Source organism: Carcharhinus amblyrhynchos, chromosome 18, assembly GCF_965287045.1.
Source record: "Carcharhinus amblyrhynchos chromosome 18, sCarAmb.v2.hapA, whole genome shotgun sequence".
NCBI classification, from domain to species: domain Eukaryota; kingdom Metazoa; phylum Chordata; class Chondrichthyes; order Carcharhiniformes; family Carcharhinidae; genus Carcharhinus; species Carcharhinus amblyrhynchos.
In genome coordinates, this window is record NC_137341.1 from 36291321 (window position 1) to 36317785 (window position 26465).

The 26465-nt window shown below is 41.1% G+C and overlaps 1 protein-coding gene across 1 annotated transcript in view; it reads right to left on the reverse strand.

Annotated features, from left to right (window-relative positions):
• Positions 1-26465, reverse strand: part of LOC145355039 (BAR/IMD domain-containing adapter protein 2-like 1) — a 132201-nt gene that overhangs the window by 95588 nt on the left and 10148 nt on the right. Inside the window, exon 3 of the mRNA XM_080206826.1 lies at positions 13400-13486. Within this exon, the coding sequence (XP_080062952.1) occupies positions 13400-13486 (87 nt within the window). The remainder of the gene's footprint in view (positions 1-13399; positions 13487-26465) is intronic.

A 26465-nucleotide genomic window follows, 5' to 3' on the forward strand; every position in this document is an offset into this window, starting at 1 on the left:
AAAAATCATTGCTGAAGAAGAACAAAACATCCAACTTGCACCTTTGAACTTTCAACTCAATTCTAAAATGGTTTAGCACTATGTGAACGCCTGAAAACTTTACTCTCCTACACACACACTTATGGCACAAGTGCAAGCTGATGACTTGGAAAAAATAAGGCAGAAAGAGGGTATGTATCATTCCAGTCAAATGTGCAATCATGACAAACATCACAAATCACACAATCTGCAAGAGTTAGTTTGGATCAGAGACCAATCTCTTTATGGACAGTGTTTGAACAGACACAATTGAAAACATTACAGTGAGACAAAACAGATGTGCAGTATTTGCCAAACAGAAGCAACCCCCTACAGCATTGAAGGGGTCGCCTCCCCCAGTCAAAAAGACCAGAGATGCTATGTTCTTCAAGAGATCCAAATTGGTGAACACGAGTCTTCTACAAATGCTCCTTCTGCTCAGCAGAGCCCAAGAGATCGCATGCAGGATTCAAATCCCCAATCTCTCGTAAGGGAGCTGAGGATCTGCTTGGATAGACTAATGAAACTGCTTGAGATACAGAATAGTCTTAGGAAGCGATGTAATGTCTCATGATGTGGCCATCTTTTCTATAGCCTTATTGTAAGATGTGTTCCAATAAAGTTGACGTTTTCCTTACCTCAACAGGCTCTATAAATATTGGGTGGGATTCTCTCCAAAAAAATTTTAAGTTCTGAATTCGCGTAAAAACTGGAGTAAATCCCACTGGTTTTTTCAGCTGGATTTTCAAAATGAACCTTTCAAAATGAACTGTGCATTACAGAGTGTACTAACGTGAATCTCATTAAAAATCTGTGGCAGGGCCTATTCCTGCTGGAGAGAATCATAAAATTCTACAGTGCAGCACGAGGCCATTCAGCCTATTGAGCCTGCACCTGCAACAATCCCAACCAGGCTCTATCCCCATGACCACACCTATTTACCCTGCTAATCCCCCTGACATTAAGATGCAATTTACCATGACCAATCCACCTAACTCACACATCTTTGAGCTGTGGGAGGGAACCGAAGCACCTGGAGGAAACCCACACAGACACAGGGAGAATGCGTGAACTCCATAGTGACCCGAGGCTCGAATGGAACCCTGTGAGGCAGTAATGCTAATCACTATGTCGCCCAGAGAGAGGCCAGCAGCATAGAATCATAGAGGTTTATAGCATGGAAACAACTTGTCCATGCCGCCCTTTTCTTTTTTTAAAAAGACTCCTAAGCTAGTCCCAATTGCCCACATTTGGTCCACAACCCTCTATACCCATCTTACCCATGTAACTATTTAAATGCTTTATAAAAGACAAAATTGTACCCACCTCTACTACCTCTGGCAGCTTGTTCCAGACACTCACTACCCTCTGCATGAAAAAATTGCCCCTCTAGACCCTTTTGTATCTCTCCCCTCTCACCTTAAACCTATTCCCTCTAGTTTTAGACTACCCTATCTTTGGGAAAAGATGTTGACTATCTAGTTGATCTATGTCCCTCATTATTTGATAGGCTGTGCGGGCCATTGCGCATGTGATCTGCCAGTGCCGAGAGTGACGCATGCACAGTATTCCTGCACTCCCAGCCTCCTGATTGCTGGCCAGCCTTGTGACCTTTCCATTGCTGCCCCACCGATTCCCCTATGGCCCGATCACTTGCCTCCTGGATGAATGTGGGCCAGCCTGAGACTGCGCCCAACCCGATTTCTCTACCCCCCCCCCCCCGCCCCCACAACTGACAGTCTCGACCTCAATCCCCGCAACCCAGCCCCATTGGTAGGCTGACCCCAACGTACAGCCCTGATTGTTGATCTCCCTCCCTCCTGGTGTCACACAGCCCAAATGCAGAGTGGCAGTGGGACCCCTCCACCGATCTCTTCAGAGGCCCCACCCCATTATGCCACCTTTCAGCACTGCCTGTACCCGGTGAGTAGTACCAAGATGCCTCCTGGACATTTACACTTTGCTTCTTGGACAATGCCAGGAGGCCAGGCTGGCACTGCCTCAGGGAGCACTCCTCTTTAAGCCCAACCTTCTGGGGGCCTCCATGGCCTGTCTTCACTCCAGTGCGCTCGGACTGCTAGTTCCCTACTAGCAGGCAGTTGTTGCAAACTTTGGTGCAGAGCTGACAACGCCAAAAATCCGGCAGACAGAGACACATGGAGGCAGTGGCACCCAGCGGGAAGCCTGCTACAAGGTCTCCACTTGAGTCTCCTATGCTGAATACCTGTTATGTTCACCCAATGACACCAAGAATTTCTACTATAGCGTTGCTTCAAACCAATAAGATTGCAAACCATTGGCAACTAAAGATTGCCAGCCGATCATCTGACGATCTATTGAAGACCAGCTACCACCATGTTAACGTTTCTATCATGTTTCCTAAGGTGAATGCTGCTGCTATTTTATGTTCATACCTTGGCATTCCCATTTCAAACCAGTGTAACTACTGATTTAACAGTGTATCTACACATCATCATGAGATTTTGCTACTTTATATTTAAAAGGATAATTATCACTTAAAGAGTAATTTGTAAACCCTGGGTGGTTGGCTGGCAGAAAGAGTAGGTAAATCAACTGCAAGTTGCAGTGGGAGGCCTGCAGCACAGTGTAACAGCTAGACCTCACTTAAATGCAGGGGTGGGGGGGGGGGGGGGGGGTGGTGTCACTGGCTTGAGCAGTTTTGTAGAATCTACAAGATAATTCCTTCAAATATTCTTCACAAAAATAAGACCAACGACCGGAAGTGTGGGTGGCAACTCTGCTTTCGGTTTGACAGTTTCTGCTGGGTAGTATATTCGTGATGGATGCTCTGTCCTGTAGGCCATAAAAATGTACTTTCCACAAAATACTCGATTAACACAGAGGCATGGAGATTTACAACACGAAAACACGTCCTTCAGCCCAACTTGTCCATGCCGCCCTTTTTTGTGTAAGCCCCTAAGCTCATCTCAATTGCCCGCATCTGGCCCATATCCCTCTATACCCATCTTACCCATTGTAACTTTCTAAATGCTTTTTAAAAGACAAAATTGTACCCACCTCTACTATCACCTCTGTTCCAGACACTCACATGCCCTCTGGACACTGTTTTATCTCTCCCTTCTCACCTTAAACCTATGCCCTCTAGTTTTAGACTGCCCTACCTTTAGGAAAAGGTATTCACTGTCTAGCTGATTTGTGCCCCTTATTATTAACATAATTAATATAAATTCATAAAGCTCCTGTGTGAGTCACCTGGACACCTCAGCTTTAAGATGGTTGTAGGATGGGAAATGAATAAATGGACTGCTTTGACTTCCACAAAAGATTACAGATGTGAAACATTAACTCTTTTCTCTCACCACAGATGCTTCCTGGCCTGCTGAGTGTTTCCAGCACTTTACTTTTAATTTCAAATTTATAGCATCTACAGCATCTTGCTTTTGCTGCTTTGAATTCAGCTCCTCTACTGCCTGGACTACCCCAGGCCAGCGAGATAAAAAATCACCTTTGAAGTTTTGTTGTAGATTTATAGCCAGCAGGGAAGCTGATCCTAATGGGATTATGGTATAGTTTATTTCAGCATTTCCTATGTCCAGTTCTCTCATCTGGTCATGGACACTGCCCAGCAGTTTCTCCCCACTAAATTTTCTTGCTAGACTCTTTCTCTTCTGATGATGGTAACATGCAAGGCTCTAGTTCCAATGATGTTGGCAGCCCTTCACACAAATAACACCTACAAATGGTTCAGGAAGTGGACATAGGCCAGCTATTCAACACTAGAAGCATCACAAATGAATCAAATCTTAATTTGACCCAGTATTCAAAAAAAGCTGTAGTCGGAATTTCTGGATAGCAATCAAAAATAAGACCTCACCCCATAATGTTATTCCTGGTTCACACAGAGATCATTTTTTCAGTGGGTGAACTTAAATTTTACCCAGGACCTTATGTTCTGCACAACTTATTACCAAACAATGCACAGGCATGGTATCATTCTATTCCTTGATAAAGTAAACCATGACTTTATTTGTGAAACAATAATGGGAACATTATACAAAAAATAGAATAATTTCCTATTTTCTCATCAACTGCCCCTTGTCTTCCTTCAGAGGAAAAATCGATTAACGTTGATCCCATCTCCATAAACTGCATACATCTCAGCTGTCATTCGAATCAGAAAAATGATCATATAGAAATATAAAGTTCAGACTGCAACTGTCCATCAAGGCTGACATTTCAATACAGTCGTGAGCAACTGCTACACTGTCGAAGGTGCTACTTTTTAGCTAAAGCATTTAACCCAGGTTCCATCCATCTTCTCGGGAAAAGTTTCCATCGTATTTTTTGAAGGAGGGCAGGGATCATGACCAAAATTTAACTCTGAACTGACACTATTAAAAATAACATTTTCTGATCACATATCCTGTTGTTTGCCAGATCTTGCCACACAAATTAGTTGCCACATATTCCAACATTGCGTCAGTGACTACACTTGGAGAATATTTATTTGTAAAATTATTTGGGAAATCATAAACAGAAGGTATTAGATAAATGCAAAGTCTTTGGTTGCAGATGATTTTACCTTTCAACATGTGTATTTGAGGCCAGTCATCTCAGCTGTAGTACATTGCTGCAGGAGTTCCTCGGGTAATGTCCTTGGCTGAACCATCTTCAACTGTTTCATCAGTAATCACCATATGTTCATCATATATTCACTAATTGCACCAGATTCGGTACCATTTGTGACTTGGATACCAAAGCTACGTATCCTTCTGCAGCAAGACTTGGACAACATTCAAGCTTGGGCTGCTAAATGGCCAATAACATTGCCTGGCACTTCTGTGGCATGAATGACCATCTCTCCATAACATTCGATGGCATTACCACTGTTGGATGTACCACCATCAAAATCCTGAGGTTACCACTGACCAGAAACCTAACTAAATCAGATGAATACTATTGTCATGCCCAGTACCACATCATATTATAAACTTTCAGACAATACTTTTAAAAATTGGACATGAAACTGTTAAGATCGCTGCTGCAGATTATGTGACTTTTAGCACTTGGAGTCCAAACAGTATAAATCTCAGGTGCATACCTAATTAAGTATAGACATTGGTAAAGGTAATTCAACCATTTGTGGGATTCACACATTCCACTGTTTAAAGACGGGCCATCACCTAAAGATGCTGGAGTTTCAAGACTGCCTTTATGTTTCATAAAGGGCAAGAGCGAAGATCAAAGCTGAAGATTACTATCAACTTCCCATTGTATTACAAGCCCACTCCCACCCAAACAAGATGAGCCTCAGAGTTGTTAACCCAGTGATCATGTGATTGAAGCTGGTTTCAAAGAACAATACAGCATGGGAACAGACCCGTCAACCCTCCAAATCTGTGCCGACACAGATGCCTCTCTAATTTAATATTTTCTTGCCTCTCTGTGGTCCATGTCCCTCTATTCTCTGCCTATTCACGTATCCATCCAGATACCTTTTGAACATTGTTACAGAATCTGCTTCCACCACCTCCTCTGGCAGCATGTTTTAGGCATTCGCCACCTGGTGTGTAAAAAAAACTTGCCTCTCACATCTCTTTTAAACTTTCCCCCTCTCACTTTCAACCCATGCTCCCTTTTTCTTTTTATACAGGGACATACTTGTCCTGAATTGTTAACAACTGACTTCTAAAAGACCCCCACATACTGGATGTGGATTTACCCTCAAACAGCCACTCCTCCAGATCTACATTTTCTAGCTCCTGCCTAACACTGTTGCAGTTAGCCTTCCCCCAGTTTAGTACTTTCACTCTGGGACTACTTCTATCCTGTTCTGCAAGTATCTTGAAACCTGTAGAATTGTGATCACTGTTCCCAAAATGGTCCCCTACTGAGATATCAATCACCTGTCTGGGCTTTTCCCAGAACCAGGTCCAAGATATCCTCAAGAAGCACTCTTGGACACTGAACAAACTCTGCCCCATCTAAGCTGCTGGCACTAAAGGAATCCCAGTGTATGTTGAGAAGTTAAAATAGCCCATGCCAACAATTTTGTTGTTTTTACATCTTCCCATAATCTGGGAACATATCAGTTCCTCCACTTCATGTTGGCTGTTGGGAGGTCTGTAGTACAGCCCCGAAGGTGTGATTGCACCAGTACTGTTCCTGAGTTCTACCCATGTGGCCTCACTACATGATCCCACCAAGGTGTTCTCCTTCTGCACAGCTGTGACATTCTCCTTAATCAGTAAAGCAACGCCCCCACCTCTTTTATCATCCTTTCTATCTCAGCTGAAGCATCTAAATCCTGGAATGCTAAACTGCCCAGTCCTGTCTTTCTTTCATCCTAGTTTCTGTAATTGCCACATCATAATTCCATATAGTAATCCAAGCTTCAAGTTCATTCACCTTACTTGTCATTCTCCTTGCATTAAAGTGAACACACCTCAGACCATCTGTCCTGTCATGTTTTGTACACTCTCCTGGTTTTATTTTTCTTAGCCTTACCGGACCCTTTCATTGAGTTCGCCACAGTCTCTGTACTCACCCCCCGACTTATTAGTTTAAGTCCACTTGAACTGCACAATCAAATCTCCCCATTAGGATATCAGTGCCCCTTCCAGTTATTTGCAACCTGTCCTTTTTGTACAGGTCCCATCTGCGGTGGAAGAGATCCCAGTGGTCGAAAAATCTGACACCTTCTCTCCTGCACCAACTCTCAAGCCACTTATTAAGCTGTACTATGTTACTATTTCTTGCCTCACTACCACGTAGCACAAGGAGTATTCCTGAGAGTACAGCCCTGGAGGTCCTGCATTTCAGCTGCCAACTCCCTAAACTCATTTTGCAGGACCGCATTTTCGTTCCTAACTATGTCATTAGTTCCAACATGGACAATGAATACTGGATGTTCGTCCTCCATGGAACGCACTCTTATTATCTCAGGACCCAAGCCACTCTACCGTCACCATCATCCTTTATTTAAGCATGCTCAAAGTGCAGCTCTGTGGCTACAGAGAACAGGTCAGCCCCAAAATCTTTTGGCTGCTGGCCTAATTGGAGTTGGATGGTTTAAACCCCTTGCTTCTCCTTCCTTATTGGGTGAGCTTCCACTCGGCTAATAGGGAAGCTCCTGTTCCACGAGGTCCACAGGGAGATTTTATTGATGATCCCGTGGGACATCATAACAGGAACCATCAGTCATCTGCCAATATGAGAACCAGACTTTGAAACTCGCTGCAAGTCACCAAGTTCCAAAATAATTAACCTGTTCTATTTTCAAAGTTCACCTGAGAATCAATCCCCCAGATAATCACAAGAAACTGCACAATCTCCTATGGAGCTTTTGCTTTCCCCTCAGTTAAATCATTTAATTCATTCAGTTAAGAGGCTGAAACTTATAAATCAGAGACTAAATTAATTGTAATCTGTTAAAGGGCACTTTTTTAAATCTGTAAGTAGTCTTTGTTTGTGTGTGAATGTGTCTGTGAGACTAAGTGTGACATTGCTTTAACTTGGGATAAGTTTTTAAATCACAAAAGCTTGCTGCTTAACTATTTAACTCAAATACACACTCCAAGGGTAAGAAAAGATGCACCTCTTTCAATATAAAAGATACTGTTGCAACCAGTAAAAGAGGACATAAATTATGTCTGTGATACTGGTTACATGAACATGTCAGAGGTTAGGAATTCTGTGGCAGGTAACTCGTCTTTTGACAAAAATCTGTGCACCATTTACAAAACACAGGTCAGAATTCTGATGGGTTACTGTCCACTTACCTTGATGAGTACACCTCCAACATCACAAGAAGCCCAACACTATCCAGGACAAAGCATCCCATTTGATCAGCACCCCATCCATCACCATCAACATTCAATCCCTCCAACACCAATGCGCAGTAGTAGCTATGTGTACCATATAAAACATGCATTGCAGAGACTCATTAAAGTTTCTGCAACAGCATCTTCACATGCATAACCTCTCCCACCAGAAGGAAAAGGGCAGCAAATGTACGGGATCACCACTACCTGCAAGTTTCCCTCCAAGCCATACACCATCCTGAATTGGAACTATATTGCTGTTCCATTGCTATCGCTCAGACTTCTTTCCTGACAGCAGACGGATAGCAGCAATTTGAGAAGGCAGCTCACCATCATCTTCTCAAGGGCAGTCATGGATCAGCAACAAATACTGGCCTTGCCAGCAATTTGCACATTCCATTAAAGGATTACATGTACATGCCCTGTGCCTCATTTCAAACACCGAAGTGAGATTTCTCTCAGACTATCAGCAACATAAGTACACTTAGCAAACTGTCTAACATTGTCTTTAAATTACAAAATCACTTCAAGAAGCAGCACTGCAAAGCAGTTACCATGAAATCCACTCCTTTTGCATTTTGTACTTGATTCCCAAACAATGTTACAAAAAAAAAATGACTGTGTACAAGCTTCATGTGTAAATGCTTCAAAGTTGAAATAAGAGACTGGTGATTTTCCACATAGACCACTGAAGTTTAATAACCACTTCAGCCTCAAAACAATCACAGCCATTTTCCTCTGTGTTAGGTTTTGGAACAAGGTGTCGGATGTGGCTTGGTTGGTCTTAGGGTATTCATAGACTTAGGGGACTCAACACCAAAAATTAATTAACTATCAGAAACTATCTACATAAGTACAGTAAGTGTCTAAGCTAGGAACCTGCTTGCTTCTAACATGGTTCTGTCCATCACTACACTGAACCCAAGGTGTGAATCTCTTGCTTCATTGTGTGGATGGTATTGCATTCAGTTCCACCTTCAGCCTTTACGTGCCAAATGATTCCCCAAGTCTTTATCCAACAGGGTTACAAATTATCCCAGTTTACCCCATATATTATGTCACTAATATCTCACCTCCCCTCTCAAGTCTGAGTTCAAAGGGTCAGGCAGTCTGGAGGCCTTATAATCCTTCCGTAGCTTGTTCTCACTGCTGTTGGAGGAGTGGTAGGATCTGTTGCTCAAGTAAACTTTGTTGAATTGGGGGTTGTTCTGACATTCAGGTGTCTTATCATCATCCTTTTCCGTTCTTTGGCACTGAATCGCTCTTTGTCAATTCCCCAATTGTACTGATAGATGGCGGTTGTTGTATCCTGCTCTTTACAAGATGATCTTTGGGCTCATTTCTATAGTTTTTTTTCTCTTAGTTCTTCATGTGGCTCATAGTGATGTACCCTGGCATGGGAGATAGCTCTTCCTGTTGTAAGAACGTGACTTAATAAACTCACCTTTGTGTTTGGCTGTGCAGTGTGCTGTCGTCAATAACGGCTGCTACTTGGTTCCAACAACATTTGTGGCACTGTTAGCTAGGATTGCAGCATCTGCTCTGTGGTCTTGGGGTTAATCTTTCCCACTTGCCTTGGACTAGAGGTTGAGGCTCTTCTCAATAGTTCCTCTTTTGACTGTCATCTACTCAAGTGGTTGGGTTGGTCTGATCAATGAGGGGGCTTCGGGCACCTGTAGAAAAGTGAACAAACCTTTTCTGCAAGAACAGAAAACAATTCAAAGCTGAAGTACCAGTTGGGAGAATCCTGTTTGGAGCTCTTGGGAACTTGCATTTCTTTATAATGACAGCTGTTACCTTCATACCTTCCGTCATTCTGAGGAAGGTCAGGGCTATAAAGGCATCTATGCTTGAGTGAAAATGACTAGTTGCAGATGATGTAAATCAGCCTGAAGATTTGTTTATTGCCATACTTTAATGTTACTAGAATCATACTGATGACTGGAAATTCGGCTTTCTTCAGGGCTAAAATAGCATGTCTGTTGTTCATAGTCAGAAGTCTCTCAACCACAGTTCTTTGTCCAATAGGACTGAAAATTGGATACAGGAGCCAGTGTTAAAGTTTATAAGATGACCACAAACCAAGATGTCTACATTCTTAAACAAAAATCCAAGAAGCATGGTTGTGTCCTCTTGCTGTCTTGAACTTGTGAATCCTCTTGGGATCTTCTGCGTCGTTTCACATTTTGGCCTTGCACAGCTTCCCAAAGTATACTATTCAGTTACACTGAAAGCGTTAAGGTGAAACTGTTGGTCACTGATTGCACCCATGGGGGTTTGGAACTTTGCTCCATAGTGTTGGCATGGTCAGTTTACTGGCTGGTTAGGGTATTGCGTTCCTTGGTCTGAAATGTCCCTGTGTCTGCACTATTTCACTAACTGAACAATTTGATTTTTTTTCCAGTAAATATGGATCTGTGCTGCAAACGGAATTTCAGATTGCCTACCAATCTTGAAGGCTCTCTCATCGGTTAGATCTTCCTTAGCTTGAACCATGTCTGAGAGTGCATCTTCTGCCACTCCTATAACAATTCTATTCCTGATTAGCTCAGATTTCAGATCACCGTAATCTCAGCCATCTGCCACAGCTCGGGAATGAAACAGCCAACAGCTTCTTTGGCTATGTTTATTAAATTTAGCCCTTTCAAGGATTTTGTACTTTAAAATAAAGACTCAACAATTTTAAAACTTCTTCAAATTCTGCAGATGATTCATTGATTCCTTGACAAGTTTCAGGCCTAACAAATAAAGCAGTGTGAACTTGTTCAGTTTCTGTCTTTTTATCCAGACCTGAAGCAATCATGGATCTAAGGATCTCTATTCTCCAGACCTTTGCGATTAATCTGAGCCTTGGATAAGTTCAAATTAATTTGGAAGAGTGGATTTCCAATCCATGATTAAAATTTTCAAATTGCACGTTCAGAATCAAGAGGTTTCTGAAAATCCAAGATGGAGTCACTGTACCTTCCTTCACAAAAGATTTTCCCACACGTGCTGTTTTTGTTGGGCTCCTGGAGTAACAGCATTCATGGTCTCAGCTTTTAAATGTTTTCAACAATAGCTGTCTGGATCTTGGTTAGTTTTTTCTCTTTAGTTCAATGTACTCAGGGCCCTGAAGCACCAAATTCTGTCTTTTGCTGTATTTTTAAAGCTGCCTATTCAGTCGTGATTATTTTAAAATTTCCTCTTAGTTTGGAGGAAGCTCAGCCGCCACGCATTCAGACACTGGTTTGGGAATTAGTTGTATTAGACTAGGATTCAGTGGCAATTTCTGACCACTGTAGTTTTGAACATTCTTTTCCACGTGTCCAGGAATTTCACATTTCTATCTCATCTCTTTGGTTTGTTGACTCTACACGTCTAGATATTGAACCTGGACCTCTACAGAATTCAATGAAACCTTCTGCTGTAGTGGGGAATTTAATTCTTCCTTCAGCTTCCAAGCCTTTCTTTGGAGCTTCTATATCTTCACTTCTTAAGCTTTTCTTCAGGTCAGAATACCACTTTGATTATATTTTTCTTCAATCTGCTAGCATTTTATTTTCTTTCTGTAGTCCTTACTTGGTTCTGAGTTGTTTCATTCCCTGCTACCATATTGCAAGATGCTGGACAGTTTAGTATGTCTTAGGTAGTTCAACAGCAAGTATTTATTAACTATTGGAAATTATTTGTACATACGGTACAGGTCCAAGCCAGGAGCCATGCTTGCTTCTACATGTGGCTCAGTACAATGACCCTTAGGTACAAGTCATGTGTTGTCTTACTCAGTTCCAATGTTAACCAATTAGCTACCAGTCTCTTATACTACACGTATAACTCCAATCATTGGAGAGTTTTCCCCCAGTTCCCATTAAATTCAGTTTCATGAAGTTTCCAACATGCCACACTGGTGAAACACTGTCTTTATGTCTAGACCTTCATCTCACTTGTGAATTCAGCTCTTTTATCCATGCTTAAATCAAGGCTGTAATGAGATCAGGAACCAAATGCCCCAGGGAACTTCACTGAACACTGGTGACAGGTTATTGCTGTACAAATGCCGACACCTTCCACCACTTTGCTGATGACTGAGAGCAGACTGATGAGGTGGCAACAGGCGAGATTGGAATTCACAGAATCATTATAATGCAGAAGGAAGCCATTTGGCCAATCATGTCTGCACCACCTCTCTAAACCATTATGGATTAGAGCCACTTCCCTGCCTTTCCTCCAACACACATTGTCTTGCTTTGTGATTGGGCATATGTGAGCAACTTTCCACATTGTTGAGTAGATGCTAGTGTTGTAGCTGTCCCAGTATAGCTTGGATGTGGTGCCTTTGTAATAAAAAAATGGTGCATTACTAGAAATAAATTTTCTCCTTTTTAAATCTAATCAGCAAACAGAAATAGGAAAGGAATTGGGATTCTACCCATTGTGGACATTTGCATTTAATGCATGGGGAAAGACTCGCCATCTGCAGTCCTGCAAGAGCTAGGGGAGATGAACTCCAGTCAGCATGGCGGGCTATCAGTAGATCTATATCCACTTTTATATTCTTTGCTATCATCTAGCTGGATTTCTTGCAGAAGAGGAAGATGAAGCAAATAAATAAATAAAATGGTGTAGACAGAATGAAGCACAGAGTATACAAAAGTGCAAGAGAGATTGATTTCACTGTAGTAGAATTCACAAACCAACTAAAATTCACTGTGCGGCTTATAGGTGACCACTTGGAATTGATAATGGAAAATTGGAGACAAGAGGCAAGAATCTGTGCCTTCAGGAGCAAAAGGGAAGGGCAGGAAATTGGCAAAATAGAATCAGCTTTTTCCAAGTTATATTATGTAAATTTTAATAGTTCTTGGTCTGCATTGATGTCTCCTTATTCAGAATGTTTTTTAAGCTGATAAAAATAGTGAACAAAAATCACGATTGCCTGTCTCTACTTGAATACTTATACTTATTGATTTTATCCAGAACTGGAAGATTTCAACTAACCCTGTCTACTACTAAATACATTTGCAGCTAGATGAACCAACAAAGTCAGCTACATCATAAAGCCATCCATAAAAAAATTGTTTCAACAAGTAAACATTTAACTGCAATTTAAAAGACTATGAACACATCATAACTCTTACCCTAAAACAATTTTGTGTGTAATATTGATTTTTGTTCCTCACTACAAGCACTCCAATGGAAAATGTGCTACATACTACATTGCTTACTTTTTCAAGCTACTGTGATGTTAACATGCAATCATGTTTTTGAAGTTTGATAAAGATTAGAAATGGTGATTGAATAACTTACTAATTAATTTATAGAGCAGACTCAATAACCACGGCAACATTTCTTTTCTAACCTATACCACAAAGCTGAAATTAACTGGTTGTTCATCACAACATTATTTCAAGGATCTGTTAAAATGGTCATTGGGTTTACCTGCATCATAGCACTTTCATTTTAAAGTAAACTGACTTTACATGAAACACCAACATGTTCCTAACATAACAAAACTCATTATTGTATCTCCCAGAAAAATAAGTTTTATGTGAACTGAAATACAAAATGCATCCATTGGCTCAAATGCATCTTACCTAGCTCTTTGGAGACCGGTGACTGAGAACTCAACTCTCCCAATTTTGAAATGCCATCGAAGTATATCTTGCCTGCAGCCACCATAGCTGTTAAAATAAGCAGAAAATAATATTTGAACGAAGTGTAGTTACTTATTTAAAACACAGCCAGTTACAATATTTTTTTGTTCCAAGAGAAAACACCAAGTACCTGTGAATCAAAACTGGAATCGTAGCAAATAAAGACCATTATCCTATTGAGCTAGCTCATTTTGTAAAATTATTGCATCTGCCACGTTACTGGTGACACATTTTACACCATTTTTTACCTTGCCACATTCCAAGTGTAAAGTTGCAAGTGAATCAAGGTTGCAAGTGAAAGTTGCTCAAAATGGATAATAAAACCAGCTCTGATGACCAGTTTAGAATATGATTTAAAAAAAGTATTTCACTGGAGCTGCTTGTGTGTGTTACAAACTTTAGTTGTGCTTTTATGAGTTTTTCTGAAGGCTTTTGGTCATTGGCCCTAATATCTCCATATGTGGCTCAGTAAAGTTTTATTCAAAAATGCTCCAGCTTAGTGCTTTGGGATGTTTTAGGTTAACAGGTGACATAGTTGCTGTAGTATCATGTTTGCACTATTTGCATTTTTTCTTTTTGTACCTAAATAATAGCATGGTACATTATCAACCCAAGAATCAGAGTTTCAAAGGTTTTGTTTTCTGAGTTCAAAGTTTAAATGTTTTCTTGAATGATTGCTGTTCTGTAGAAATAGAAAACCAGTTAATGCAATACTTTAAACTGAAACTCAAATGTCTTCTTTCTTTTTAAATTATGCAATTATCACCCTTTTCAATCACACAAATTAATAATGTAACACACCCATCAGATTATCTGGAAGTAAAATGAAACATAAATTGATAAAGATCAGTGCAAATTCCTTTGATCAAGGCATGTTCTCATTAAATCCATTCAGAACGTATTTTAAGAAATGCAAAAAGGAAGCATCAGTTTTTATGGGCTGGGTTCCTTTTTAGGCCAACTGGGACTATAATAATTATTGTCCAAGAATTTATAAGAGTTTAAACAAGAGTTTGTAACAGTGTGGTGTAATCTGGAGGCTGCAGACTTAATTGGGCAGTTTCCCTATGGACTAATAATATTGGTAAGAAGTATTATGAAAGAAATTTAAATTTAAACCCTTCTAAAAATTTCAATCCTTAAAGTGTGCCATGTTTATTTAAATTAACTGCAGTTTTCTAATTTTGTCCAACAATGACAGTATTAGACCTAGTTGGAAATTTTTTTTTAAAACATTTGCCCTAGGTTTCTACTGCAGCCCAATTATAACTGGGGAGGGACCTTTCAAACATTAGCAAGATAAACTCCTGAAAACAAGTACAAGAATGAAAATTTCTTCCTTGGCAACAACCAGACCAGAAAGAATAGTTTACATCTCCTTCAACCATGAGAAATGTTAGCTTCTTTCAAGTACAAGCAAATAGGATCACATATTCCTTAAACCGATAACTGCATGGTTTCAATGCTGTGTAGAAGTCCATTTCTGTTTTCAGTTGTAGAATACACCATCTATTTGATGTTAAGGATCCTATCTGGCACCTTCAATGGAAGGGGGAAATGAATCAACAACATATTCACTTGCACCTTTCCGCAAGGAATCTGGATGAGCCCACATTCACATCCAAGTCACAGTTGCTCTCTTTGTAATTTTTGTGCTGCAAATTACTTCTGGTGAGCTGCCTCTATCTCCTTTGGAACATGAAATAAATTTCAGATCCTGTGACTCTAGTTGGTACAGTAGCCCAGTCTGAGTGAACAAATGACCAATCTCCATGATTTTCTGGGTGCAATTACACTGCGAGTTTTATGTTGATGCGAAGCAGTCTCAGGTTTGTATCAAAGCTAAACCTGTACTATGTAAATTGGGTATTAAAGTTTGAACTGACACTGAAATGAAAATCTAAAGAGTCTCATTTCATTTTGTTCCAGTATGAGTCAAGCCCTGGCTCTTGATTCAAACTAAGTTTATATTATAACTGTAAAACTGATGCAAAGTAAAACCGCCACAGTTGTAGCATAAATGCACCATTGATAACCTTCCAATTCAGTACTAAAATCCTGTCTGTCACTAGAACTGGAATGAAACCACAATTACCAAAGAGTGAAGTTTTTCACTCAATGTAAATATAATTAAATTTGTCATGGAAGCAAGGCAAGGCTGTATGATCTACTTTTCTTCTTAATAAAATGCCACCATTCTGTCAAAATTCACAAAATCAAGTTCAGTCCCAGATAATTTACTGAGTTAAAACACGTTACATTAATAAATTTTAGTTAACCCAGATTTTCAAGATTTGAGAATAAATACACGTTAGGCTACTCGTACTGACCACCTGCCAAAACAAAGTCTTGTCAAAGAACTGTAAGACCATATAAATATCTTGGTCAGGTCTCAAAATATCTTGTTCAGATTTGGTCTCTCCACATAAAAGGTAGAAAATAGGAGCAAGAGGAAGCCATTCAACCCTTTGTGCATGCTCCACCATCCATAACCTGATCCAGCTTCTCCCCTATATCCTTTGATTCCCTTTGCCCCACATCTGTTTCTTTAAAGCATATAATGTTTTGGCCTCAACTACTTTGATAGTGAACTCCACAGGTTGCCCACTGTCCAGGTGAAGAAATTTCTTCTCATCTCCATCTAAACAGTCTACCCCATATTCTCAGAGTGTGACCCCTGACCACTATTGGAAACATCCTTCTTGCTGCTACTTTGTCTAGTCCTGTTAGAATTTTATAGGTTTTTACAAGACTCCTGTCATTCTTCTGAGCTCCAGCCAATATAATCCTAACCGACTCAATCTCTCCTCATACGTCAGTCCAACCATTGCAGAAATTAGTCGGGTAAAGCTTCTCTGAACTCCCTCTAGAGCAAGAGCATCCTTCCTCAGATAAGGAGACCAAAAATGCATTCAATATTCCAGGTAAGGCCTCATCAAGGCCCTGTGTAATTGCAGCAAGGTATGCCTACTCCTGCACTTGAATCTTCTCACTACAAAAGCCAACATTATATTTGCGTTTTTACTGTCTGCTGCATCTGCATGACACCCAGATCTTGTTGCACATTTCCTTCTCCTAATTTATGGCTATTTTAGTTTAAACCCTCCCCACCACTCTAGCAAATACTCCCCTTAGGGCATCAGTCCTGGTTCTGCCAAGTGTAATCTGTCCAGTTTGTACAGGCCCCACCTCCCCCAGAACCGAACCCAATGCCCTAGGAATCTGAAATCCTCCCCCTCACACCATCTCATCAGACACTTATTCATCTAATATATCCTGCTATTTCTACTCTAGCACTAGGACTACGACTAGCACTAGCACTGGTAGTAATCCTGAAATCATTATCTTTGAGGTCTGGTGAGTAAAAGCCAGCCAGGCTTTGGAAAATTATACATTGGAGGGCCACAAAACTCATTCCCAATTTGAGGCATTAGGGACTCCAAACTTCAGAGAAACAGAGTTAGGGGGTGATCTGATCAAGGTTTCCAAGAATTTGAAGGAAATTATGTTTGGAGTAAGAAAGAAAGCATGTATAGTGTTTTTCTCAGTTAGTGGATATCTTAAAGTGCTTTACAGTCAAAGGTAATTACCTTTGAAATGTAGGAAATGCAGCTGTCAACTTGCACAGAAAGCTTTCACAATAGTATTGTGATAACAACAGATAATCAATTTTAGTGATATTAATTGGGAGATAGATATTGGTCAGGACACCAGGAATAATTCCTCTGCTCTCCTTCAAAATCACATCTTGGGATCTTTTATGCCACCTCAGGGAACAGATAGGCCCTTAGTTTAACATCTGAACAGAAAGACAGCACTTCCAGTATTACAACACTCCCTTAGTATGGCGTTGAACTACCTGCCTGAACTTCAGTGCTCAAGTTCTGGAATAGGACTTGAACCCACAATGTTGTGTCAGAGGCAAAAGTGCCATCAACTGAACTAAAGGTAAATAGTTTGCTCCAGCTGAATAAGGGGTCACAATTTGAAGTTATTTAGAGTCAGATTCTAGATTAGACACCAGGAGATGTTTTCCCAAAAAAATAGTGGACCTCTGGAACAGGCTGCCAGCTTTTGTGACAGACACTGAAGATCTGAATTCAATCAAGTGAGAATTGGACCTACTTCTAGCTGGGGCAAAGATCACCTTGTATTAAAGGTCAATACTGCACACTCTATGAGTGTGATCTCTTTGGCAAGGTTTGATCACTTAAGCAGCTTTTTCCAGATTTCACCCAACCCACAAAAACAAAATCTTGTTTTTCACCACTCTCGATCACATGATTGTGGTTGGAACAGGAGTATGTATTGTGATGGACGATGCATCACAATGTGGCAAATTAAGAACGTCAGAAAATGTAAAATTGACACTATTGATAGGAATTGGCATCTTATCTAAATGTTGAGAGACTGCACAACTTGAGATGCTGAGGGATTGGGTGGCCTAGTGCAAGAATCACAAAAGGCTGTAGGATGTAGGTACAGCAAAGAATTAAGAAAGCGAATAGAATCTTATTTTTTGTGTGGGGAATTTAATACAAAAGAAACGAGGTTATGCTTCAGTTATAGAGGGCATTATTTAGACTACATCTGAAGCACTGTGAGCAGTATTGGTCTCCTTACTTACAGAAATAATTCCTGGAATGGGCAGGTTGTCTTACAGAGGAAAGGTTGGACCAGCTACACTTGTATTCACTGGAGTTTAGAGGAGTAAAAGATGATTTGTTTAAAGCATATAAGATCCTGAGGGGTCTTGACAGAATGTGGAAGAATCTAGGCCACTGTTTAAAAGCAAAGGGGCACCCATTTAAAACAGAGCAGAGGAGAATTTTTTATTCTTAGAATCTTTGGAACTCTTTTCCTCTAAAGTGGCAGAAGCAGAGTCTTTGAATATTCTTAAGGCAAAGATAGATAGATTCTTGAGAAGCAAGGGGGTGAAGAAAGGCAAGAATGTGAAATTGAGGTTACAATCAGATCAGCCATCATTTTATTGAATAGCACAGGTGGTGACAGGCCAAGAGCTTACTCTTGATCAGTAGGTGCGCATGTGTGTGTGGGGCAGGCTGAATGAATCAGTGGATCTTTTTCTGCCAGTCATAGTTTTTCTGCTTGTAAAATGGAATAAAAAGGCCAAACTGCTTTAGTTAGCTTGAAACTCTGAAAGGATAGAATCCCAAACTAGGTAAAAACGTAACACTGAATTAAAAAAAATGTTTCTTGGATAGGATTTCCCAACTGACTAAATCCAAGTGGAGTTATGATATCATATGTGAAGACAATCCAGATAGATATACACAAAATAATAGATGCTGTTGTACAAATTTAATGCATACATCACCATGCAGTCTTTGTATAGGCAATATACTGTTAAATAGTGCAGTTACATCATAGAAACCTTACAGTGCAGATGGAGGCCATTTGGCCCATCGAATCTGCACCGACCACAATCCCACCCAGACCTTACCCCGATATCCCTATGTATTTACCTGCTAATCCCTCTAACCTATGCATCTCATGACTCTAAGGGGCAATTTTTAGCACGGCCAATCAACCTAACCTGCACATCTTTGGACTGTGATAGGAAACCAGAGCATCTGGAGAAAACCCACACAGACACAAGGAGTGTGCACAAACTCCACACAGACAGTGGCCCAAGCCAGGAATTGAACCGAGGTTCCTGCAGCTGTGAAACAGCAGTGCTAACCACTGTGCTACTGTGCCACCCATGTATACACAACCAAGAGAATTTCTCACATGTATCTCTAATTCACTGGCCACCTGAATGGAGAGGCTGTGTTATTCCTTTCAGACTATAAAAGGACATGAGTGAGGGCATTACTGGTAAGTCCAGCATTTGTTGCCTGTTCCATAATCACCCTTGAACTAAATGTAGGAAACTATGTAAGAATGATGAACACAGGCTAGGATTACACAATCAACAGGAGTAAATTTTACATTGGATATTGGACACGGTGATGCAAATTACTAGGGTAGAAGGCACTCTATGCATAAGGATAGGCAACAGGAAATGCAAATGACAAAATTTAGTAATTCCAAAATAAGTGCATCAGAAAGAGATGTGGGGTGAAATTTTCTGAAAGTCAATTTTGATGCAAACATCAAAGAGTCAGTGTGATGGCATAGACAGATAGGAGTCAGACATGAGCAGTATCTGAACAGAATCACAGACCATTCCTCACTGCAGTCATCATCATCCTCCTGCATCAACCAGCTAGCAGGCACTCAAGGATTCCACTCCCCTGCTCTAGCACCTTGATATTTGGTATGTTGGAGGGGGTGCTCATGCTACTGGATAGTGAGCCAACCCTCTTCCATGGTGCGAGGTGATGAGCATCCTGTCCATGCATACTCTCACCTCTGCCTGACCCGAATTCTCTGAATCCTGAATGGGTTCTTCTTGATAGCCTCCTATATGTTCTCCTCATCCGAGGACACTTGTTGCTCCTCGAGATCTTCCTCAGGAAGGTCATCACCCTGCTACAGAGATAGCTTGTGGAGCACACATCAGATTACGATGATGCAGGAGATCCTCTGAGGGCTGTATCTGAAATGCCCCACCAAACCTGTCAAGATAGCAGAGTCGCATCATTAACAGGCTGATGCACTGCTCAATGACAGATTAAGCCGTCCAAAGTGGCATCATCAGCCACAACGTGAAGGCATATCCCTTGTCCCTAATGAGCCACCCCTGAAGCCTGGACGCCCCTTTAAAATTCTAGGGAACTAGCTGATGGAACACAGTCACACTAGCGGCACATCACAGCGACGTGACCCCCTTGATGCCCTGGGGCAAGGGCAGTGACAAGGGCAGTCAATTGCCCTATGCATCTGTGGCAGACCAGTTATGTTCGCAAAGCCCATGGCCCTTTCATCTTGCCGGGTCTGGTCAGGTCAAATGTATCTACTTCAGAATCCTAGTATGAAGTAGATCCATGACTTCACAATGCACTTATGAACAAATGCCTGTGATATTCCACACAAGTCACTTGTGGAGCCATGGAAGAACCCATTGTGTAGAGGTTTAGGGCTGCCATGACCTTCATGGCCACAGAGGGTAAGTCTCCTCTCCCACCATGTGAGGTAGAGTGCTCGAAGGCACATGTTGCCTGACAGCTCCACGAAGAATACAAGTCCTGTAGACCTTTGCTTTCCCTCATGCCCCTGCACAGCTGGTGCGGCCCCTGGCCCAAGACTGTCCTGTGACATCTTGGCCTCCTTCTGCAGGGTCTTCCCTTGATGCTGTCACACATTGCTGCTGGAATCTATGCTCTTTCAGGACAATTATTAGTAGGTTGGCCAGCTCCACTGGCTCCATTCTGATATTAATCAGATTCCTGTGAGAGAGCGAGTGAGGAGCAGCGAGAGCAAGAGGAAGAGAGAGCTCCAGCCTATGGCCTTACTCGCTTAAACTTGCCTTAAAACTCCCATCAGGTGCTCCCCTCCCTTAGCTTCTGGGGGTGTTAACAGAAGGGTTCTATGCTCACTCATCCTGAATGACCAGAGTCAACTGGATGGTGATGTCCACCTTGGGGGGCTATTCAATCCTGACCGGCAGGAACTTGAGTTCCAGCAATGAAGTGAGCACAGTGCTCTCAATCCCATGCAACCAAACATTAAGTCCTGAACCTCAAGTATTCTTCCCATATTTGACTGAGACTGCGGGCAGCTGACATTGCTCAGGGTTAACTCTTGCTGCTAATTAGTGTGACTGGCATGAATCCAAAAACGTTAGAGGGCACAACTGCTTTACATTTCAAGGAGAGGCCGAGCTAATAGGCACCCTATTTACTCACGCTGCATCATTCAGAGATCTCATTGCTGTCATGCCTCAACACTTAAACCAACATGACTGCTGCTTCAGAGGTTAAGAAACCTCCGCTACAGAGTGCAGACCATGTTGCCCTCTATTTTGGGTTGGGTCTAATCCACCAAACCCAGATCCTCAACTCTCATCACACTCTGCTCAATACCTCATGTGCCTGCAGCCACCCCTACTTGATACTCTCATGTTATAGATTGCAAACTTACATAGCACTAAAAATTCACAAGCAATGCAGACAACAGACTTACACAGTACTAAAAGCTCACTTAAAGTTCAGACAGTGGACTTCAGGAGCACCCACACCAACCGTGATCCCCACGCTGCCTCACAAATACAGCATTATGCCCCAGAAGCTGCACTCCGCTTCCTCTCACACCCCCTGACTCCTCTCTCAAGTCATAACCCCAATCCCCCCACCCCCATCCTCCCAAAAGATCTCTGACCACCCCCCTCTTCGGAGCTGGCCAGTGGGCACTGTCTCATTGGACTTCCTGGTGCTCAGTGGAGACAGTGTTGCTCACCAATTTCCTCTCTCAGAAGTTATGGTACCTGGTTTCCATTTTTAAAAAGGAGAAATTTACACCAGTGCGATGTTAAGCCTGGTGTGTGGGCGGATTTGATGAGGACTGAAGATGTGAAGCCAACCATGCTAATGGATTCAAATTCACGTAAATCAAGTTTGCAACCTTCCTGGGTGTGAACCTCAACCCATCATCAGGGATGGCTCAGAAAGATCATGCTCAGAAATCTCACTGGCACAAATCACATTTTTAGCCTCTCACAAGATTGAGCAGTCATTATGGAATTTGCGCCTGCAGCTAACGTGGCCACTAAATCTTGTCCACGATTTGTGTCACAATTAACTGAACTTTTATAACAAGAGAAATTCCATTTGACCATTTCCAAAATGCAGCCTAGCTCATTAATTGAATTTACTAGTACTGGTACTACTATTAGCTTCTTTGCTGGAACAATTGTTCATTGTTACCTCATCCTGTTCACCGGAATGACTCAATCCAAACTAATGTTACAAGACTGTCCGGAAAGAATTCAGATTCTTTGTCTCTTCAGAAACCATGCCCCAAGGTGTTGGTGACCATGGACTTCATGTGTAAGGTCACAGTTATGCTTGGCAAGATACTGCAGTGCTTTGCCATTGCTTTCTGCAGATTCTGGCTGATCAAAAGATTCTCCTTACTCCATGCTACACACATTAGGAGGATATACAGGTTGATAATTAATACGTTTGGCCACATTATGAATGCAGTCTTTTTTGCAATCAATTTCTGTGGTGAGCCTTGAATCTGGAGCTTCTGGCTCTGAGGTAGGGATGTTACCTGCAACACCACAGGACCCTCAGATTTCTGATTAACTAGGATAAATATTACCAATCTAAAAGACGGAAAATTATTACACAAGTCCCAAGTACTGTTTAAATCCAAGTGATAAGATTATCTGCAAATGCATGTCCACTTTTATTAAACTTTAGTCTTTTTAAATAAAAATTATTATACCAATGCAGACATGCCAAATTGATTTTATGATTTTTCCGGGACAATTAGGACTTCTGCACCTGTTTTCCCTCAGTATTTAAAACTGGGAACACAACATGCATTGGGAACATACTGCCTCAAATAATAAAAGATTATAAGATTGTGAGGGAAATGGACAGAGTGGATAAGGAGCAGCTGTTCCCCTTAGCCAAAGAGTCAGTCATGAGGGGACATAGGTTCAAGGTGAGGGGCAGGAAATTTAGGGAAGATGTGAGGGAAAATCTTTTTACTCAGAGGGTGGTGACAGTCTGAAATGCCCTGCCTGGCAGGGTGGTAGAGGCATCCTTTAAAAAGTATCTGGATGAGCACTTGGCACATTACAACATTCAGGGCTATAGGCCAAATGCTGGCAGATGGGATTAGGTAGGAGTTCAGGTGTTGCTAATGTGTCAGTGCAGATTCGACGGACCGAAAGGCCTCTTCTGCGCTGTATGAATCTAGGATACGATAATATGAGGGCACTATTTATAGCATTTTATGGTTGTTTCACTGTCATTAAAACCAAGAAAACTGCTGTGTTGTTGTGATGATATGAAAAAACATTGAAATGCAAATGGATGCAATGTAGTGCAAATCATATTTCTTTTAGTACCAATTTTGTGTGCAAACTTAATTTACAGGCAGACAAAAAGCTTATGTAAACAACAACTTCTGCAACAAGGCCAGTGTTTTATTGTAATACCACCAGGATATAGGAGCATAAGTAGAGCATGTGACACCATTATTACTTAGTAGTTGAGTACAATGTTCTAATTCATAAGGAACTGAAGTACACAAATTATAAAGTAACAACTAAAACAATATAAGCAATACATGTTCGTATTATTTAATATTTTGTTCACATGACAAAATTACTAAAACTATTTTAAGCAGGGATTATAAATCCACACAAGGTTAGCTGGTGACATTGAACAAAAGAATGCCAATGCTTTTCATTCATAATTCTACATAAATTATTTTTGAATTAGCTCCTCCAGTTGTGATTCCCTCTTTAAATGGAAATTTAATCAGTGGAATCAACTGCTAGCATGTGCAGGATCTTAAAAGAAGTGGCTGTAGAGGCATGCATTATAACCTTCCAAAATTCCTTACATTCTGGAAATGTTTCAGTGGTTTGGAAAATATCAAATGTAACACATTTATTCAAGAAAGGAAAGAGACAAAATGCAGGATGTATGAACCAGTTGGATTAACACCTGTCATACGGAAAGTGCAAAAACCCATTAAGGTTACAGCAGGATACTTAGAAAACCATAATGGAATCAGGCAGAGTCGACATGGTTTTGTGAAAGGGGAATTGTGTTTAACTAATTTATTAATGTTCTTTGAAGTAGTAATAAGCAGGGTGGACACCTGTAGATGTACTTGGATTTCTAAAACACATTTGACAATACACCACCCTGCTTCTGAGTTCCTTTTGGAAATGAGCCTCAACAGTCCATGTGTGAAATTCCATGAAAAACAATATATCAGGGCATGTTTCCAGTGCAAGCAAGAGATCAGTCCTGAAATGGATGAATTTTCTCACCCACCAGAACAGAACATCAATCACCAGTTTGATATGGCTGTGAGCAGCTGACTGGGAGACATCACAAACGTCACCATCTGACCCCTGGAAAGATCTGGGGACATAACTGTTAAACGTGACGGTGATCTTGAGCCATGGGCATTGGACAGCCATCCAATCATCCAGCACATGGATGCCAGAGCTTCCCTTGAAAGCTGGATGCAAATTGGACTGATCTTTGTATGCCCTGAGGGGAACAAATCTCAGATGTCATCAGACTGAAATGTTCTGAAAACACCAGACAAGATGCCCAATCTCCAAAGCAAACAGTGAAAATGTTCATAATACTCCAAACTGGACCCTCACCAAATGTTCAATTTTCTTCCCAACTCAGCCTGCCTTTGTTCTTGCCTATGGATGACAAAATGGCAAAAACGGTTTGTCTGTCTGCCCATGTTGTTGTCATGCCATCCTAAAACTTGTATGGGCAGCATAATATTCTGGTCAATTACACTTTTGATTCTCAAAATGAACTTCCCAATTGATGGCAGGCATGCATCTGATTCAGGCTAGCGCCGACATCTTGTCACACGATTTCAAATGCACATCCACCTGGGCAGCGTAAAATTCTGCACATGTAGGGATAACAGATTAGCATAGATAAATAATTGGTGAGTTAGCAGTAAAGTTGGGATAAATGGGTCTTTTTTGGATTGAAAACTTTAACAGGTGAAGTGTCACAAGGATCAGTGTTGGGGATCCACAATTTATAATCTCTATCAATGACTTGGAGGAAGGAACCAAATGTATAGTAAATAAAAAGGAGGTAAAGATTCTATAAAGGGACAGATATAGGAGAGAGGGGCAAAACTGAACTTGTGTATTCGTGTCTGTAAACAGATTTTTTGGTTGTTTTAAAGAATAGAATATAGCACTTATTTGAAAACACCTTTGTTTGTGTAGCCAATTCTTAAAATTACTCTTGGCAAAGTCCCTTAGTACTAAATCAGAAGTTTGGTTTATTCGCACATTCAAATCAGAGGAGAAGTGGGTGGTGATTGCAATATCACACACATACAATTACAGACTAAGAGGATAAGAAGGAGGTGTTTTACAATTATGGACAACCGTAAAAAGAACCACAGAAATAGATGTCAGTTCATTTGACTGCCAAAGTTCAGAATGTCCAAATCCAGTTGGGGTTCCATCATGGAGAAATTCCAGTTCAGGCAGGTTTCAAGCTGAAGGCAGAAGTGCACGATTCCTCCAAAGATGATTGGGATGCAGTGAAATGAGATTGATATTCTGGGATTTTTGTCTGCTTGGCAGGCAGTGGCTTCCAGATGAATAGGCTTAGAGGAGAGCTTGTTGCAGACTGCTTAGCCGGCTTGGGGTCTGCTGTTGTATTTTTGCAGGTTGGAGTTAAATCAGTACACCACCCTGCTTCCGAGTTCTCAACAGTATAGGGAGATTTCAACATGGTCACAGGTCATGTGGCTTCCTTTCTCCACAGTGATTTCATAAAAGGTTGTTTACTTGATGTCTGGATCTGGCATTTGTTTGGTAACTTAGATGCCCTGATTATTTGCCTCTGAGTCATTATCCACACTGATGATGCTGTTCTTGGTAGCTATTGTCTTAGTAGACTGTTAGAGGGGTGAGCTTATAAAGATGCAAAAGACGCCCTTTTCCCTTTAGTAGTTCCTTTTGGAAATGAGCCTCAACAGTCCGCATGTGAAATTCCATGAGAAACAATATGTCAGGGCATGTTTCCAGTGCAAGCTATATAATGCCTTAGCGTTCATTTTATAAATCCAGGCATCAAGTGACTTGTGGCAACCATCTTTTGGTTCAGAAAAGTTAATTTTTAGATGAGGAAAAAAAAACAAAGTTCTATTTACATTGTTTATGATTGCTATCATGTCTTAGGGACATGTCAACAGGAAGACTAGAAAACAGTACACTACTTATTTGGAGAGAATGCAAAACTTGATAATACAGAGGGATCCAGGTGTCCTGGTACATTTAATTCACAAAATGTTAGCATGTAGATATAATAAATGATTAAGAAGGTAAGTGGAGTCTGTGTTTATTGCAAGGGGA